At 42.7% G+C, this 18846-nt stretch overlaps 1 protein-coding gene across 4 annotated transcripts in view; it reads left to right on the forward strand.

Moving 5' to 3' along the window:
• Window positions 1-18846, forward strand: part of LOC111866833 (protein slit) — a 635722-nt gene that overhangs the window by 530449 nt on the left and 86427 nt on the right. For all 4 annotated transcript variants that reach the window (XM_023856131.2, XM_023856134.2, XM_023856132.2 and 1 more), the window contains exons 6-9: window positions 5083-5154; window positions 13092-13327; window positions 13656-13797; window positions 18636-18707. In XM_023856131.2, the coding sequence (XP_023711899.1) occupies window positions 5083-5154; window positions 13092-13327; window positions 13656-13797; window positions 18636-18707 (522 nt within the window). The remainder of the gene's footprint in view (window positions 1-5082; window positions 5155-13091; window positions 13328-13655; window positions 13798-18635; window positions 18708-18846) is intronic.

Below are 18846 nucleotides of genomic sequence, written 5' to 3' on the forward strand. Positions count from 1 at the left end.
TTACAACCTGAGAATGACACAGCAGAGGCCGCGCCATAGCTCCAGCGGTTAGTCGCTGGCTTCCCACCGCGGCGTCCCGGGTTCAATCCCGTGTCTGGTCAAGTGGGATTTGTGGTGGATAAAGTGGCGCTGTGGCGGGTTTTCTCCGAGTACTTCGGTTTCCCCTGCCAATCTTCATTCAACCAAATTCTCCATCATTATAATTACTCGGGGCAGGCTACAATAGACCAATCAATAGCCGCCGTGCCGATTGGACCCAGTTGGACTCTACCCCCCACTAAGCGAATTTATTTTATGACATCGCACACAGACGTAGACAGATAACACAAGCATAATCATATGCCATCATTTATTTATTTATTTTTTCCTTGGCACTACAGCCCCAGTTGGCCTAGGCCTACTACATCCATGAACTTCTCCGTTGACTTCGGTTTTTGTAACTCTTACACATTCGGTAGGACTCCCTGGGCGGGTGATCAGCTCGTCGCAAGGCCTCTACCTGTACACAAACAGAAAAACGCACACACACACAAACTAAACAGCCATGCTCTGTTTGGGATTCGAACCCACGATCCCGGTTTCCAAGCGAGCGAAGACAGTACATGCCTTAGACCGCTCGGCTACCGTGACCGGCTCATGTATTATATACTATTCAGATTTTTCGATTGGCAAACACGAAGGTCAGGCCTCTGTACTACCGTCAGAGATATGGAAGTTAATGATTAGCGAGTTGAGAAGGATCAAGAAAGGCGTGTCAGTGACACATTTGCAGTACTGTTCCAACAGTTCCTGGAATCCTTTGTGAGGCTAAACAGACTCTATAAAGGCGTATTTTGTGACGTGGAGGTGAAAGTCCATGCATTCTTGACTCCGGCGCTAGATGTAGTTCAGTTGTCCTCTCACGTTTCGCTCGCTTTGTTCCTTGGGGTTAGAGTCTCAGTTGCCCATTGGATAGGAAGCTTCATGAATCGCAGATGCGGTTTTAGGAGTAGCGTGTAAGTTATGCCAGAAGAAAAGCAGTGCTGTCTATAATAAAATAAATATAATATAAAGAGTTTAACGGGAAAATGCGGACAAATTTTGGCACATACCAGAATAAGAAAAAATTGTAACAGTTTTGATCAACGCTGTGCCAGGCAACAGCTCTGTAAACATGGTCCAACACGCAACAATAGATGAGGCTATGTTTTCTATGTCGTCCGCTCCGAGCAGCGGTGGAACAACAGGGTTATGCAACCCGTTTCTAAGCAACGGCCGGGTAAGCACACTTGTGCTTAAGCGGTGTCGTCAGAAACAATAGAGACGGCGTTATCCGTGGAGTCTATGCAGAGTGCTTATAAGAGAAGTGAGTGTAGTGACAAAATTGGTCCAATGGCAGTTTACAAAGATTTTGTACATATCTGACAGGTATCAGCGGGGAGGATTCTGATATATCGAAACCTGTTAGCAATGGAGAAATGAACAATTGGGAAGACTAGTGTTTTTTTTTTTTAATTTTAAACTACGTGCAGTGTAGCAGCTACGTGAGAGTATACACCTGATGAAGATATCGCTGTATTTAAGTGTGAGAACTTATAACCGAGGTGCTAATAAATCCAGTCCATATCATAGCATTCATTTTTAAAGTGGCTGCTGAAGTTCTCTGCTTACACAGTTCGAATTAAACATTAAATTTGCGTTTTTAGGGATATGTAAATTGCATTCCGTCTAAATACGCTTTCAGGCACTTTCCGGAATTGTTTGGAAAGATGTTGTATTAGTTGACATCAGCAAGAGATAGTTAGACATACAGGGTAAATCATGAGCCGTGTGACGGAAATAAGTCACTCACTTTATTGAGAAGCCCATAGGCTAATCTATGAAGCTGAAAACGCGTCATTGAGTAAAGTCGTGAATAAGTCCTACATGTAAGATTTGAGATTTTCACGCCGTTGACTATGAAGAAAGCCGTGTTCTGGGATGTGGCGCCGTGTAGATATTGTGTTAACCGACATTTCGGAGGAACGTATCTCCTCCATCTTCAGGGTAGAAGAAAAAATAAAATCCGCGAGCCAGGAACCAGCGTGAGCAGGCGCTGACAGACTAATGTCGAGTCAAATAAACCCAGCTGTATAAGAGCAGGAGTCCTACATGTCTGTCCTCTAATGTTTGTGTCCTTGCTTTTCCTGTATTCTGAACTTTACAGTTGGTTGATTACTGGTATGCTTAACGACGCTTGGTTACATAGCGTATTATTACAATATAGAACAAAGAAGAATGGAGTCACAACAAATAGTGGAACTCCTGCTGGCTATGCGAGAAGACCGTAAGATAGCACGTTACAATATTATAGGATGATTTAGGAATGGGATGAATATCGAATTAGAAGATTTGGTCGTGTCCTATTTCAGGGTTAGCCAATTACCCAGGCATTTTCATGGAAAAACTACAGAAGTGCCAAATAAATATCTTGGTCGGTTAGAATTCCTGCTTAGTGTTTTAGGTGCACGTGTGTTGTCACGATTTAGGGGTTTGTACGTGACTTATATAGGACGGATTTTGGATTGGGTGATTTCGATATGTTAAGACCTTATACATTCACAGCTCGGGACTACAGGTAATACAGGACTGTTGCTGATTTACACACTTTACAGTTCACAGTTTCACACGCACTAGGATTCTCAGTCTTCACTAGTCGTCTCCTGCCAACAGATTCATAACCGTCTGACTGCAAATTAAATTACACATGAAGTCGTCTTTGCACAGTCTAATTCATTTCTTGCCATTCCTTCTCAGTCGCTTTGACTGCCCTCTCCAGAACTGGGCCTAATTCTCAACAACTAACTCAAACGTAAAAGTCAAAGTCACATTGCGACTGACGGTCAGTCAGTTAGTAAGTCTTGGTGTAGAACCCCATCTGGGGCTCATGACCAGATATTAATTATTACAGTTTAACAGTTACGGTCTTGTTTCTGTGGGGCGCCCTCTCTAACGAGAGGACGGGTCTCTCTTTTGTATATGCTGCTGGCCCTTGCCAGCGCAGTCTTTCTCGGGTCTGAGTCCCTTGGGACTCGCGGCCATATGTTACTGTCTCAGATTTGATACTTTCCTTTTCGTCGCCTCCTACGACTCGCAGGGTCACGGTGGAGGTATTGAATCCCGCCTCCACACCGGATTAACTCAAACGACCTTCTTTATACGTTTATAAACCCTCGGCACGGACCACTCGGAAAACATGGCCTCTGTATTGCCTAGCAATGGACGTTCTATTGTTGCGCGCCTACGCTTCCGGCGGAAATGTGTTTACTGAGTCGTTTCCTAGCAGTGGATCTGTACGTCACATTATGTTAAAAGTCCAGATTTCGGCTAGAAGAATATATATGCTGAAAATTATTTTTCGTGGGATTTCTCAGTGCTTCCAGGCAAAGGTTAGGATAATACCTCAAATTATCCGAGGCTTCTCCTTCCAAATCCTTTCCACTTGCTGTTTATTATGTCATTCCGAGCTGTGGTATATAATCGGAGCTATTGAAAGCGTTATTAAATAAACTTTAAATAGTGAGAAATGAATAATGCGTCTTCGGGCAAGATTGCCGAACTCTGGATCAAGAATTGCACCCGAGATGGAGTGCTAACCATTATACGCATGTTCGCTTGATGTTTCTAATGTCGTACGCAATTCAGTTAGTGACAGTTCAAAATTTCTTTTCGTCTCAGAACCCACAAAAGTGGTACGAAGTGCCCGCCTTTGTTCCTAGCAATTTTTCAGTCCATCAGTCATTAATTTGTGGGTAAAATGAGAACGGGAGTGAAAATTATTTTCTTCCGCGGTTAGCAGATGCTGTATGACTATATTACTCATTTGAATACAGTTCTTTCCTCTCTGCGGCGAACGATATAAAGGGCGGATTGGAAGAGGAAGAGGGCGGAGGAACGGCATAATGTACCCTTCGCCCCAACGCAGTTTCTTTGAATCGCAACCTCCATTGAAAGCAAAGAAACCGTCTCTCTCTTTCTTTCTCTTTTTGTTGATTAAATTGCAGGAATATTGAACGATGAAGAGCTACATTTTGCTCCTTACAGAAGTAGAATCATGCAAAAGAACTGAAGAATTCTTTTGAAATAAAAATCGCTTCTCAGCCATTTCTCCCCAACGCAGGGGAGTCTGTTGAATTTTCTCCTTCGTTATTTTATTTGTATTTGCGTCTGACAGTGCGATGGACAAGTATATCGCGTAACCGGCTCTCAGGGACATCCCGGCGAGGCTTTGCCACCTTCATGTAAGTCCGTCGGCTCTACAGCGTTCAAACCGCAGATAAATCAGATATTACGCTTCCTTTTACTTCCAAAATGGCTGCCCTCGGATATCCGTCTCGCTTCACTCGGGTAAGCGGAAACTTCTGAAGACGCAGGGATTGTAACAGCGCTTTGGAGAAAGGCCATCTCTTGACGGATTCATGTATGTAGCCAAGTTGAGATATGTAACGAAAGGGAAGAGCTGAGTTCCATTTCCGACAAGGACGTTTAGAGTTTTATCTTCACCTCCGCGTGCAGGACGACCCGGGATAGTTTCGTTTTCTGTCTAAAGGATGCTTTAACTCTTTCCGGCATGACAAGAGCGGCCACATCATGCAGCTGGAGATGCACCTCGCCTTAATAGTCTATCCCGAGTCAGATCAGGTAATGAGCATCCTTGTTACTTTAGAAATCCACATGCCTGTGGTTTTAAAATGTATGTTTTAGCTTACATTTCTCACTTGAAAAGAGAAGTCAGGCATGGGTGTCGCTCGTGTTAACTTTTCATTCTGTTGATGGATTTTCATTAACAAATGTAAGGATATCATAACATTAGATCCCACTTCACTGTATAATTCCTAATTTACAACCATTAATAATACCAACATTACTGTCGTTCTAATTTCTGAGGTGGGAATGACACTGGTACCATTTGCATGGTAATAGCTCGTTGAAAGATAAGCAGCCTCTGTTCCTGGCGTTGCAGACAGAAAAGTTTAGAGGAATGTTACTTTTTGTGATACTTGTTAAGGTCTGGTTTTGTTCCTTGATTTCTTAGGTCTGACGCCGTTTTTTCTGTTTTTGCAGGCAGCTTGACAACAACAGGCTGACGTGTATCGACGAGTCTGCAGTCCGCGGACTCTCCGACTTGGAAGTCTTGTGAGTATAGCATCATAAACGCTTATATGAGACCTATCTACCTACCACTCGGCCCTACTGCCCTGGGTGAGCCTTGGCCTCCTCTACAACCAGTCTCCACTGCTCTCTATTCCTCATTTTCTCTATCTATCCTTATACCTTCATCTTCTTCAGGTCGTTCTCAAGATCGTCTAGTCATCTCATCCTGGGTCTTCCTTTTCTCCGTCTGGAATATTGCCTTCCTTTTAACATTCTCTTTGGCACACCATTATATTCCATTCTTTCGGCATATCCCAACCATCTTATTCTCTGCGATTTGATAAATCTTACCTACTCTGGGCAAAAGTACCAGTGAACGTTAGTTCTGGTACATTCACAGAGGTGGCGCACATTGTGTCTGTTGAGAGTGTCCATGTTTAAATCTTCCCTGTTGGTGGCGCGGAGGTCGTGTCTCTGAATGGCACATCCCCCTGACCACCTTCTTCCCATAGGCCTTGGCCTGACCTGGTTATGAATATGTCCGTTGCTACGTCAAGAGATCTCTCTCTAGTCCACAGCGTCCAGACCGGATGTGAGACCCACCAAGCCTCCTATATAGCGGGTACCGGTGGTGAAGCGGCCGGGCTGTGAAGCTGGCCACTCATCTTCATCTATTGCCAAGGTCAAGAATGGTGAAGCAATACCTCTGCTCTTCCGCGTATTTTCATGGCATGATGCTTAATTAATTAAGCAAAGGAACAACTTTTTTTTTCTTTGGCACGACAGCCCCAGTGGGCCTAGGCCTACCTCCATGAACTCCGTTCACTTCGGTTTTTCTAGATCTTAGACATACGGTAAGACTCCTTGGGCGAGTGATCAGCTCGTCGCAAGGCCTCTACCTGTACACAAACACAGAAAAACGCACACAAACATCCATGCCCTGAGTGGGATTCGAACCCACGATCCCGGCTTCCGAGCGAGCGAAGACAGTGCATGCCTTAGACCGCTCGGCTACCGTGACCGGCAGGAACAACTTTACCTTACCAAATTCGATAAAATAAAGACGGAAGACATAGGAGCTAAATGTTTATTTCTTAAAAGGTAAAAAAAAAAACTGTTCCTGTAACAGGCTGTGGAAGCCCATAGGGTTGTGAGACATCAAGGCTCCCACGTTTTGTAGACAATTCACATATGGCAGTAACGTTGTCAGCCTTACGTGCCAGCCGCCCTTTATCCCAAGGAATATACAAATATTATTTGCAGTGGTTATTTAAATTGGGGTAAAATGTGGGGGGGGGGCTGTTGCGAATTGGCAATAATAGAGTCTCACAAATTTCTCTTCAGCGAAGAATAAAAGGACGACATCTGTGCGTACCGCTCAGAAGATACATTGTTGTGGAGTGGAACAGCCCTCAGGCTAAGCAGTCCAGGGAAGGAAGCCGGAAAGTATGTATGTGGGTTCGCTTGTCATTTCTGTAGCGACAGGTCATTCGTCACTGGTCAGTATTGCCTGTCCCAAATCTCTGACAAATTTAGAAACAGAAGACGTGTCCGACTGTGCAATGGGAAGGGGCGGGAGGCTTAGCCTTCGACGGATCATTCGTCACTGCGTATTCCCCTCTCCTTGAAACAAGAACCTGTGAAGCTAAAAGTTCATGTCCCAAGCTGAAGGAAGATATTTCTTCAGTAAACAGGCCTAGTATAACTTTAGAAGGTGCAATATGGAATTTATAAGATTTCTATTTTCTTAAATCTCTTCGTACGTTCCTTAAGGGAATCGGGACAACTTAATTTGTGTAGCAACAGATTGTGGGCTGAACGGCCGAGAAATCGGGTTTCGATTCCCGGTAGGGGCAAGAGTTATTCTCTTTTTCCACAGCATCCGCACTAAATCTGGGCTCCACCTAGGCCCCTGTTCAATGGGTACTGGGAGTTATTTCTCCAGGGTTAAAACGGCCGTTGCATGAACCTGACCACTCGCTTCCATCCAGCACCGAGGCTAAGACTAAATGGAGCTATGCCTTCATGTTTGTCTGCATGGAGTGATGGTTAATTAGTTAGGCATAGGAACAAATTTGCTTTTTATCTTTACGTTAATTAGCCCTTTCCATATTAACACGCCCACTTGGAAACGCTGAACCTTCGGATCTTCATTTGAAAGGAGTTCAAGATCAGCGAAAAAACATTTAACATTCCTGGCGTAACAACCATACAGATTACACGTGTCTATGGAAATTCTTTCGCGAAACATGTCTCTTCATATAAAAACGCATGGAAATAGTTAAGGATGCTGTCATAACTTATACCGTCAAATAACATGAGAAAGTGATTTGTAAGATTAACTGGAAAGGATCGGAGATACGGCGTTGTGACGCATCTCACTGTACTATCTCAGAAATCATCTGAAATGACCGAGGAGAAACGCTGATATCTTTAATAAGAACACCCGTTGTCCTGCTCAGATTCAAACCCGTTACCTCCTCAATACGAATCAGACGTATTTCTGCTATTCCAGCCTCCTCATGAGTATTAATGCGGGAGATACTACTACCAGTGAAACAACGTAAAATTCAGCAACACGATACGGGCTATACATATTTCACCCGGTGGTCAACTTACGTAACAGTATGTTTGCCCTTGTGTTTTTAATATTAAAGCGATTCAGCATCGCCGGGCACCACGAGGCTGGGAGAAAGATTAGAGCATGTAGGCAAGGCTTTTGGCCGAAATAATTCGAAAATACCTATCACATGTAACCTAATATCTTTGTAATCAGCATTAATTCTTTAAATTAATCTTGATACACTTATTACTGGGGAGGGGGGAACACGCGGTAGCATGGTTGGTTGAGGCACTATGCTACAAGCCGGAAGGTCGCGGGTTCAAGTCCCAGTGAGATCATTGGATTTTTGCAATTGACCTAATCGTTCCAGCCACACTATAGCCATAGGGCCGACTCAGCCTCTAACAGAAATGAGTACCACGAATCTTCCTGGGCCGAAAGGGCGACCGGCGCGTAAGGCTGACATCCTCACCGCCGTCTGTGAGTCGATTGTCTAGAAAATGTGGGAGCCTCGACGTCTCACAAACATATGGGCCTTCACGGCCTGTTACAGGGAGAGCTCTACCTTTCTTATTTTTTCACAGTTCTCCTTTGACGTGTGCGAAATCTTTTTAGCGGAAGATATTCCACTGTGGAAACTAAGCTTTCCTACCCTGAGAAACTTCACACAGTGCAAAATGCCGGATCAATCTTACGTACTGTGCGCAAAAATTACGTGAAGCAGTGTTGCGATCTTACAATTGAAAACATTAGAGATAAGATTCAAGATAATTTTATGTGGGTATCAATCTACGAAACACAATACTATAAGGGACTTGAAACCACAAACAGCTCTGCAGTTTTCGAATTTTTATTGTTTCCATGAATTTACTGTGGCCAAATGGCATTAAGTATAGCTTTTCATTGCAAGTGAATCATTCAGTGATTACGTAAAATTAACTTAAAATGTTGATTTGTTGGTCGTAGAATAATGTAAAATTAATTTTAATATTTGGTATGAACTTTTTATATGCATATTTTGGAAGTTTTTCATGCGTAAATGCACACATATTTAAGGGATCACTAGAGCATAAAAATGCGCTCCCTAGTCATAACTTAGTAGATCTCAAACTAAGTATTAAAATGGGCCACACCATAGCTCAAGCGGTTAGTCGCTGGCTTCTCACCGCGGCGGCCCGGGTTCAATCCCGGGTTTGTCAAGTGGGATTTGTGGTGGACAAAGTGGCGCTGGGGCAGGTTTTCTCCGAGTACTTCGGTTTCCCCTGCCAATCCTCATTCCATCAATTGCTCCACAGTCACCCTCACCTATCATCTGGGGCTGGTACAATAGGCCAGAATTGTCCGCAGCACAAGGGACTTAGTCCCACCCCACTAGCAATAAAAAGTATTAAAATGGACTTCAGATAAATATTATGTACTTGATTCATCTGGCACTAGCCAGCGGCGGGCGCTTGTGAACACGGCAATGGGCATTCCACAAAACTCGGAGGATTTCGTAGTTCACTAAGCGACTGTTAGTTTATTAAGAAGTGCTCTCCTCTGAGGAGTTGGTCGGTCCGTTAACTTCCGTCATTTAAGCTATTAACAAACATTCGTATAAAAGAATTACATTTTGGTTCACAAGGCTTTGCATCTCGGCAGAGCCGATCTGACATAAAATACTTACCCATAAAAATCTTTCGTTTTCTGGTCTTCTCAGTTAATCCGGAAGACCGACCTTGATATGAAGGGGGCACGCGATAACATAGCTGGTTGAGACACTATTCTACAAGCCTGAAGGTCGTGGGTTCGAGTCCCGATAGGGTGCATTTTTCAGTTGACCTTGCAGCTGCACTGTGGCCCTGGGGTCGACTCAGCCTCTAACAGAAATAAGTACCAGGAATCTTCCTGGGCGTAAAGGGCGGCCGGCGCGTAAGGCTGACAACCTCACCGCCGTCTGTGAGCCGATTGTTTAGAAAATGTGGGAGCCTCGACCTCTCACAACCCTATGGGCCTCCACGGCATGTTACAGGAAGAGCTTTACCTTTTTACCTTACCTTAATATGAGTCTTATCGGTGTGGAACCCTCAGATCTTATGTTAAAACCCAACACCTCGACGTTGTCCTCTCATTTTCTACTGATGTGCACATGTCAAAATCTAACCATTAAATTCTAATCCCTCTACCTATTTATGTGTATCATCACCTACCCAGCTTGCATCAATAATGGATCCTAAGTGTTGCTGTTGTTCAGTATAAAGGATGAAATATGATTTATGCAAGAGTGATGTGCAATTAAGTAAAGCATTAATTCATACTATCGGAAATGTATAAATAACCAACTTCTTATTGCTCAGCCCTTCTTGAGAACCCGCCAGCTGCTCAGCCACTGAAGATTTTCCCAACATTTTGTGGAACCGAATGTTTCATTACTGTGTTCACAAGAGCCCTCTACCTTTTTCTATTTCGAACCAGATCAGTCCAGTCCATACACTCAAGATTTTTGAGCCTGACTAATAATACGGTGTTTGGATTGGTAATTGGATTTATTGATTACGCTTTTTACAATCACTCGTAATCGCAATAAATTACATTAATTCACAGTAAATCTTAGCCGAACCCTTCTTTCTTCACTGCCTAGGACTCGCTCCATTCCATCCTGCGACAGTATTCTGTACTACTTATATACCCTCGAGGCGGATCCATAGAAAACACGTCCATTGCCTAGCAATGGACGCGCTCTGTTTTTGGTTCCGTATTTGTTGCGGGTTTGTTTACCGAGTCGTTGCCTAGCAAAGGATATATGCGTCACAATACGTATCGAAAATGTGATAATGAAGTATTTTTTTATTGCTAGTGGGGTGGGACTAAGTCCCTTGTACTGCGGCCACTTCTGACCTATTGTACCAGCCCCACATGATAAGTGAGGGTGATTGTGGAACAATTGGTGGAATGAAGATTGGCAGGGAAAACCGAAGTACTCGGAGAAAACCTGCCCCAGCTCCACTTTGTCCACCACAAATCCCACTTGACCAGACCAGGGATCAAACCCGAGTAGCCGCGGTGGGAAGCCAGCGACTAACCGCTTGAACTATAGCGCGGCCCAGATAATGAAGTAAATGGTTTTGTTAGGCATACGTAATTTGTGATGTAGGTTGCAGATGTGGCTGTTGTTTCTATTGAGATGACTGTGTTTTTTTTTAAGTAAGTAAGGCTTTCATTTTATCTAGTGAACTTCCTTCCTTCCTTCCTTCCTTCCTCTTGTGTCGGATTATTTACAAATGTTGAGTGTGGAGGATGCGATCAAGTTATGGCCTATTATCTGAGACGAGAAACCACCGAAGTAATGACACGTAAACCCGTCTTCAGCACTTTATAAGAGGAAAGGCTCCTTATACTTGTCTAGTTTATGGCTCATCCTGTCTCAGGTAGACGTATTATGGAAATATGTTACTTCTGAGGCACCCCCACCCCCACTCGTGCGTCGCTCCATGTCTGTAGACAAAGCGGGAACAAACATCCTCTGTCCGCCGGACCTATCTATCTCGTATCATTTATCTCCTTTCAGATTCCCGAGGTTGATAAATTTCTTTCCTTCTTTCCCTCTTCACCTTTCCTTCCACTCCTCCCACCGTTCCGTCTTAGTGATAGATGATCTTAAAAAGTTAACTTCTGGGCTACTGCACGCATCGGAATTCTGGCACACAGTAATCCAACCCAAAGCCCCTCCTTCCCGAACCTGTAATTTTATGGAATCCTGGATATATCCAGTAATAACTGATGTATTCAGTAGGAATATTAGGAAAAGTAAGAAAAGTTCTTTCGTAAGGAGAACAGATTCGTGTAATTTATAGCAATGTAGCAGGTGTAAGGGATTTTGGAAGGTGTATTACAGTAAGAGAAGCCGAAATGAATAAATAAGTTATTCTTTACAAAAAATAAACACAGTAGACTATAAACAAAAGAGTAGAAGAGGGATTACCATTGAGAGCTGATGCTCTGGGAATAGAACTCGTGCAGTGCAAGGTTGATAATGACAAATACACGTACGAGGGTCGTACTGAAAGTCATGAGCAACAATTTTTTGTAAAATAACATGCTTTGTTATTGACAAACCAAATACACCACCTCAATCTACAGACCGTTCTTTATTTTTCCACATAATTGCCACTTCTTTGTACACATTTCTCCTATCGTTCTGGGAGTTTGAAAATTCCCCTTCTGTAAAATTCCTTATCAGCCATTCGAAGACATTGAAGCACTGATTTCTGAATTGCCTCCTTTGTCTCAAAACGTTGTCCACGCAGCTGATCCTTCACAAATCCGAAAATATGGTAGTCGGAGGGTGCCAGATCAGGGCTATAGGAGGGGTGTGGAAGAACTTCCCACCACATCTTTGCAATTGCTTCCAATGTGAGGCGACCGGCGTGGGGTCGAGCGTTGTCCTGCAGGATGATGATGTTTCGTCCCGGACGTTTATCGCGCAATACACGACGGAGCTTGTGCAGCGTCTAGACATAACGAGCAGCATTGATGGTTTTCCCAGGTTCCAGGAATTCGGCCAGAATAAAACCCTCTGCATCCCAGAAGACTGTGCCCTTCACCTTCGCAGCTGATGGCACTGTCTTTGCCTTCTTTTTTGATGGAGAATGCAAATGGTGTCATTCCATACTCTGCCGTTTCGTTTCAGGCTCGAAATGGTGAAACCAGCTTTCGTCACCTGTCACAAAACAGAGCAAAAAATCATCGCCATCGTGTCGATATCTCTGCAGCAGTTCTGAGGTGATGGCTTTACGTTGACCTTTGTGGTCTTCGGTCAATAATCGCGGGACCCAACGAGCACAAAATTTCTTATAGCCCAAGCTTTCAATCATCTCCTGTACTGCACTGTGCCCTATATCAAGTTTTCGGGCTATTGTGTCCACAGTCACACGCCTGTCATCTTCAATGATCTCATCCACTCTTTTCTTGTTGCGTTCAGTTGAGGCTGTTCGATTTTGTTCATGATTTTGCCCTGCATTTTGGTGACGAGACAGTAACATCTACTTAGTTTTCTCTGTGTTTACTTCTAGACCAACCTCTTTACTTGCGTCAATTCAAGTTTGTGTGTTCTTCTTTATGGTATCTACATTATCACCCAGTAAATTCACATCATCGGCGTAGACCAACAGCTGATGTGTTCCATTTAATTTCAGTCCCACCTGGTTTCCCTGGATCTTCATAATTTCATATTCTTAGGCAAATTTGGAAAGAAGTGGCGATAAAGCATCTCCTTGTTTTAGATCACTGTTCAGTAAGAAAAATTTAATATCAACATCTCGGATTCTACACGTACTTATACATTTATCAACCAAGATTTGCCTGCTCATAATTTTCGTATCGAATATCTGCATTACTGCGCGATAATGAGTTACTAATCGCCGATTCTGTGTTTCAGGACGCTGAACAACAACAACCTGACGTCACTGGGAAAGAGCATGTTCGAGAACATGTTCCGACTGCGCACTCTTCGCCTCTCTGACAATAATCTGAACTGCGACTGTCACTTGTCTTGGCTGGCGCGCTGGCTAAGGAGGGCCCCCCGCCTGGGGCTATACACGAGATGCTTCTCCCCAAATCAGCTCAAGGGGCAGAACGTGGCGGACCTACACGACCAAGAATTCAAATGTTCGGGTAAGGAGACGTCACCCTCACAACTGCCGGTTTGAGTCGACACCGGTGCTTATATTTGTCTTAAACCTCAACGGTAGATTTCTATCAACCGATTCGACACAATCGATTTGTATCGACACTGTTTATTTCGATATGTCCATGTATTTCGTCAAATCTTTCAGTTGGTCAAGACGTTCCCCTCTTTATATGATATCCGATGAGTAATTAAATGGTTAATTAATGAATTTCCATATTAATTATATACTTACTGAAACGTTTCATCGAATACTAAGATGAACTTGTTGGATACGCCTGTACCTGTGAAGTGTTCTGCCTTGTGTGTGCTCAGGTCTGGTGGAGCGCCCGACTGGCGAGTGTCTGAGTGAGCCCCAGTGCCCTCACCCGTGCCGTTGTGCAGATGGCATCGTCGACTGTCAGGAGAAAGATCTGGCCAAGGTTCCCGACCACTTGCCAGAGGCAACCACAGAGCTGTGAGTATCCACATGCACATAAATGCACATAAAGCCCTTTAATCCCGAAAATAAATAAATGAATAACAACATAAACAATAAATGTAGAATTTGAAGATGGTTATGAAGAGTTCTATCTTTTAGGATTTAAGGCCGTGCAGTTCGTTGAAAGTCATCCGAATCTTTGGAAGAAAATGTCCCCTCCACTGTCTGCTTGGTACCTGCCTCATGCCGGTTTCTTGCCTGGCTTATTCTTCGACCCTGATGATGGAGGCAACGTATTCCTCTGAAACTTCGGTTGATTTTCAGCGAACTGCACGACGTTATATCCCGGAAGATAAAACTCTTAATCAACGTAGAGTTTCGCAGATGTGAAAGTTTCGCGGTACCGCGTACTTTTACAATCTTCTGTTAAAAAAAAAACTGGAATCAGGTGGGTATTCAGTGCAGTGGCTGACTAGAGTTTGATGACCGGGGATCGATTCTTTTCAGCGACAGGGAATTTTGTCTTCTATATCACGTTGACAGAGACTATGGGGCTGACACAGCCTCCTGTCGAATGTGTACCTAGGTGTGTTACCTCAAAGGTACAATGTCAAGGGCGTGACATTGACCCATTATCTCAATTGGTGTCAAGGCTAAGAATGTGTGGATCTTTACCTCTACTTACCCGAGACACAAGGACAACTTCACGAGTGGGGTAAACTCAGTATTTGTCCTGTCTTTTTTGGCATATCTGTCATGCTTGTTAAGTCTGTGCAAATAATCAGCAGTTTTTAAAACAACAGAATTGTTCACCCAACGTTAACTTACACCACCTTGCTATGAAATGGCTTCGCCTGGTTTACTTGTAAAAAATACTTGCCTGTCCATAGTTTAGATTATGTATTGTCACGTATTTTGAGGTGTGCGTGACTTTTAGACGGAATTTGGAGTGATCACCGGATTTATTGCTCACTTATGCAACTTGTTACTACGTTTCACAAACCACTATATGACACACTGTCTTCTCCATCATCTTCGACTGGCATTTCAAGACTCCCTCATTCTAATTCAGCCGGTCTTGAATCCTTGTTATATAGCCTCGGGTCGTCCCCAGCAGAAAACACCATTTCCTAACAGTTTCTCTGTTCAAAGTAGGAATTGCATAGAAACGGCTGTTTTTCGATTGTTGCTTGCCTATTCTTTGCAGAGGGAATGTGTTTACCGAGCTGTTGTCTAGAAAAGGTCAGCTGCTCTGGCTGCACTATTCCGGCTTTCAGGCGTCATATTACAGTATGATTAACGTGTAACAAGTCTGAGGAAAGAGGTGCTGATAAAGCCAGCGTTCGCCATGTAAATGATCACGCAGAATAATACTGGCTTCCGAAGCAGGCGAATGAAGCAGTAATACACAGTACACAGGGCTAGTCCGACCACGGCAGGCCCATGATTATACAGAGTTGATGGGAAATGAATTTCCCCGGATAATGAGTAAGAGGGATATGTGAGTTTAGAATTATGAAGCTGCACATTCAGCCATAGATGCATTTTGCTCGAATGCTATTGGCAAAAACATGAGTGGTTTCGTAAAAGTTTCGGTGCCGTTTATGAACATAAGAAAGAAAACGAAATACAGAAAACTTTCCGAGTTTCCAAGCGCATATTCAAAAGCTAAATAAAACTTCATTCGTTTTCTGCCTGTTCCTTTTAAAAAAAGCAATTTCACATGAAGTGTATCTTTTGACATTTGACACAGAAGTTAGTTTTCTAAACAAAATCCTATATGATCCGTCCCCGATTAATCGTGAGCCCGCTGTTTACTGTATACGGTGAAAGTCAGAAACCAGTATTTCATGCTATGCGCAATAAGGAGGGCTGTGCATTTTAAATTTTCTCTCCCATTTCGTTTAGGCTATTTTTCTCTTACTATTTCCAAGAAATTCATTTTCTATATTCTACCCAGTGTTAAACAGTACCTACCAAAGAGAAATCGGCCCAGTTTTCTTTTCGCATTCTCATGATCTGAGTACTTCCCGACAACGAATTGTTTGTTTGTTTGTTTGTTTGTTTGTTTGTTTGTTTCACATGTCTTCTTACCGGGATTTTACTGCATTCGTCAGATTAGCCGAGAAGGGAAATAATGATATATTCCTTTAATGCAGTGGTTCGCAAGTGTGGTACGCATACCACCGATGGTAAGAGAGATTATTTCATAGGGTACATAGTTCTTTCTCCAGTGACAAGAATTCTGATGTACAAGAAAGAAGATATAAAGATATAAAGATATAAAGAAAAATGAACAGATTAATTTATCGGAAAATGGGCCAATGTCTGTATTACGGCCTCTGTTGATGCCTAGCGAGAGTGTTGGGAATAACGGCCCTTAATTCATTGAATGTTGTTTTCTGAGGCTTTTTGATTGGATTAGAAAACAACTATGGACTCTTATTTGCATTAGTATCAGTACCAATAATAATATTGTGACATGCTGCCTAAAAACCGGAATATGGAGCATATTTCAGCGTTCGTTGCTTCTCAACGGATCCCATTCCCCAGACAGCGGGACGGAATGCAGCATTGGAATTCTAACAGTGAGTTTCCACTGTTGCGTCGAACTGTTCGGAGCGTTGCATGACAACGGGAAAGCCAAACTGTTGAGAAAGGTGTTCCATAAGCGGTCCGCAAAGGGCATATTTTAAGACAGACAGTTGAATTCTGGAAGTTTCCGAGAACAGTTCAGTTTGCATTTGACCGTAGAAGAGTAGTCAGTAGTCAGTTGGCTTTTACTACAGCAGAAGCAGCAATTGTGATACTGAAATTGTGAATATTTGCACTTGTAAGTGTAGAAAAGATTGGCCAATAAACATATTCGCCAAATCCGAGATCTGCGTGAATTTATTTGCCGCTTGACACAGGCAACACGCGACAATATTCTGAATCAAATGCTTTCAACTGTTTAACATCCACTCAATTTCTCTGTTTTAAGAGGTGCCTTATGTTGACGTCATGTATGTCTGCCCGTGACCTAGTGTCGGCGCCTAAAGGGCTCGGACAATTTGAATGGAATTCCGTCTATAAGATTTGCAGTTACGAGTTTCGTGAAAATTTAATTAATATAAGTAGCATTTTACATTAAGATCAAAGCCAACAGTAAAGACTATCTAATGCATTTCTTGACGGAGCGAAGAATCTTTCCAAATCAAACTGTAGAACTAATTAATGCGAAATGTTATAATAAAAGCTTTCTTGATACAACGAACATTTTTCGAAAGTCAAGATTTAGTATTCAGTGCAGTTTAAGTGGCGGGCCTTTGAAACGTTTTCTACCAGGGTATCATTTTTTTTTTAATAATTTCGCTCGAAACATAAAGAACTATCATCGCATTTCTATGCAAAAGAATGGAGCATGTCTTTACAGCCCCGTATTACCATGCTTACTTACACAACATTGCCAAGTATATAGTGATTTTTTAAACGAGAACCTAAAGATCGACTTTTCGACGTGGAACCACATCTCGATCTTCAGCTCACGAACACAGAGCCTGATATCCCTGTACTACTGTCAGGTCACGAGCACTTCCACTCTTCACAACATTTGCAGGTCCATGTGTAGGTTCCAACTGAGAATAATTATTACCTTGTTAACGACCACCGGATAAAAGTCGCAAGTTTACTTACTTACGTGTATTTAGGTTATCTCATAGACTTCATTTATTTTCTTTGTTTCGTATCTAAAGCTTCATCATAGCGTGCTTCTACTGCCTACGAGTTAAGGGATTCTGAGCCACGTAAATGAGAGAAGCGGGTCACAGTAGCCGAGCTGTCTAAGGCATGCACTGTCTTCGCTCGCTCGGTAGCCTGGATCGTGGGTTCGAATCCCACACAAGGCATGGATATTTGATGTGTGTATCCGTTTATTCTGGTCCTGCGTTTAGGTAGAGGCCTTGCGACGAGCTGATCACCTGTCCAAGGAGTCCTACCGTCTGTAAAATGATCAATGAAACTGAGAAATCAGCCATGTGCTCCAAAGTGAAAGAGAGAGAGGAGAGAAGTATACCGGTAAGATGAAGGCTCGAAAAGGGGCACGAATATATTTTAAGTTTGGGAAACACTGTTGTACCAGATTATTCATTTTTGACGATTTCTGTCGTTAAAATTGAGATATTTATGTGTACAAACGTTAGAACGTGTTTTACACATGAGATTTGCTAAGATTCCAGTTTTGTTCATAAGCTCCTACCAGAACCAAGATGACTGGTGTTTCCGTGTTAACATAGCAGATACTTTATCATGGTAGGAAGCCTCCCCCCCATTTTTTTGACATCTTAAATTCATTTTCGAGTCTCATAAACCTGTTCCTAATTGTCCCGGGCGAAGGCGATACCATTTATGGCTCTAAGATAAAGAGGGATTCTTTAAAACTCACTCTTAAATGCAAATGCAATCACTTTATCTTCTCAAACTGGAAGTGTAACGCGTCTGAAAACGTTTCTTTATGTAACTGAAGTTACAAAAAATCGAACGGATCTTTATCGTTATATTGGACTTAGCTTCATAAACCATGGTTAACATGCCAAGATCTGAGGTTCAGTTTACTCTTGCTTGTTAAAGTTAATGGTCCTGTCTTTCAGTGCAGGCAAGATGACCCATAATTATCCATTTTAAAGACTTCCTTTAACTCCATATATTTTTTTCACCACATGTTTCATCTGTACTGATTACAATGCTAGCACCAGGTAACAGACAGACATCAAATGTAAACATTAGAAATTATTGAGTTGTCTGTATAATTGTAATGTGTATTGCCTAGCAACCAGTTCTAGACGTCAGCAGTTAATTATTGCGTCAGAGATAATGTTGATGTGTTCCATTTCCAGACGACTGGAGCAGAACTCCATAACAGAGGTCCCTCCCAAGGCGTTTGCCCCATATAAAAGGATGAACAAAATGTAAGTGTACACTTATATTTTAATACTTTCATTTTTAATATTTTCTTTTTGCATGTAATGGCATAGATGAGCAACGTGGGGGCCGCATGTGGCTTTCACGAAGGAAATATTCTTTGTTGCTTCAAACAGTTTAAAAGAG

Source organism: Cryptotermes secundus, unplaced genomic scaffold (assembly GCF_002891405.2).
Source record: "Cryptotermes secundus unplaced genomic scaffold, Csec_1.0 scaffold533, whole genome shotgun sequence".
In the NCBI taxonomy this organism is placed as follows: domain Eukaryota; kingdom Metazoa; phylum Arthropoda; class Insecta; order Blattodea; family Kalotermitidae; genus Cryptotermes; species Cryptotermes secundus.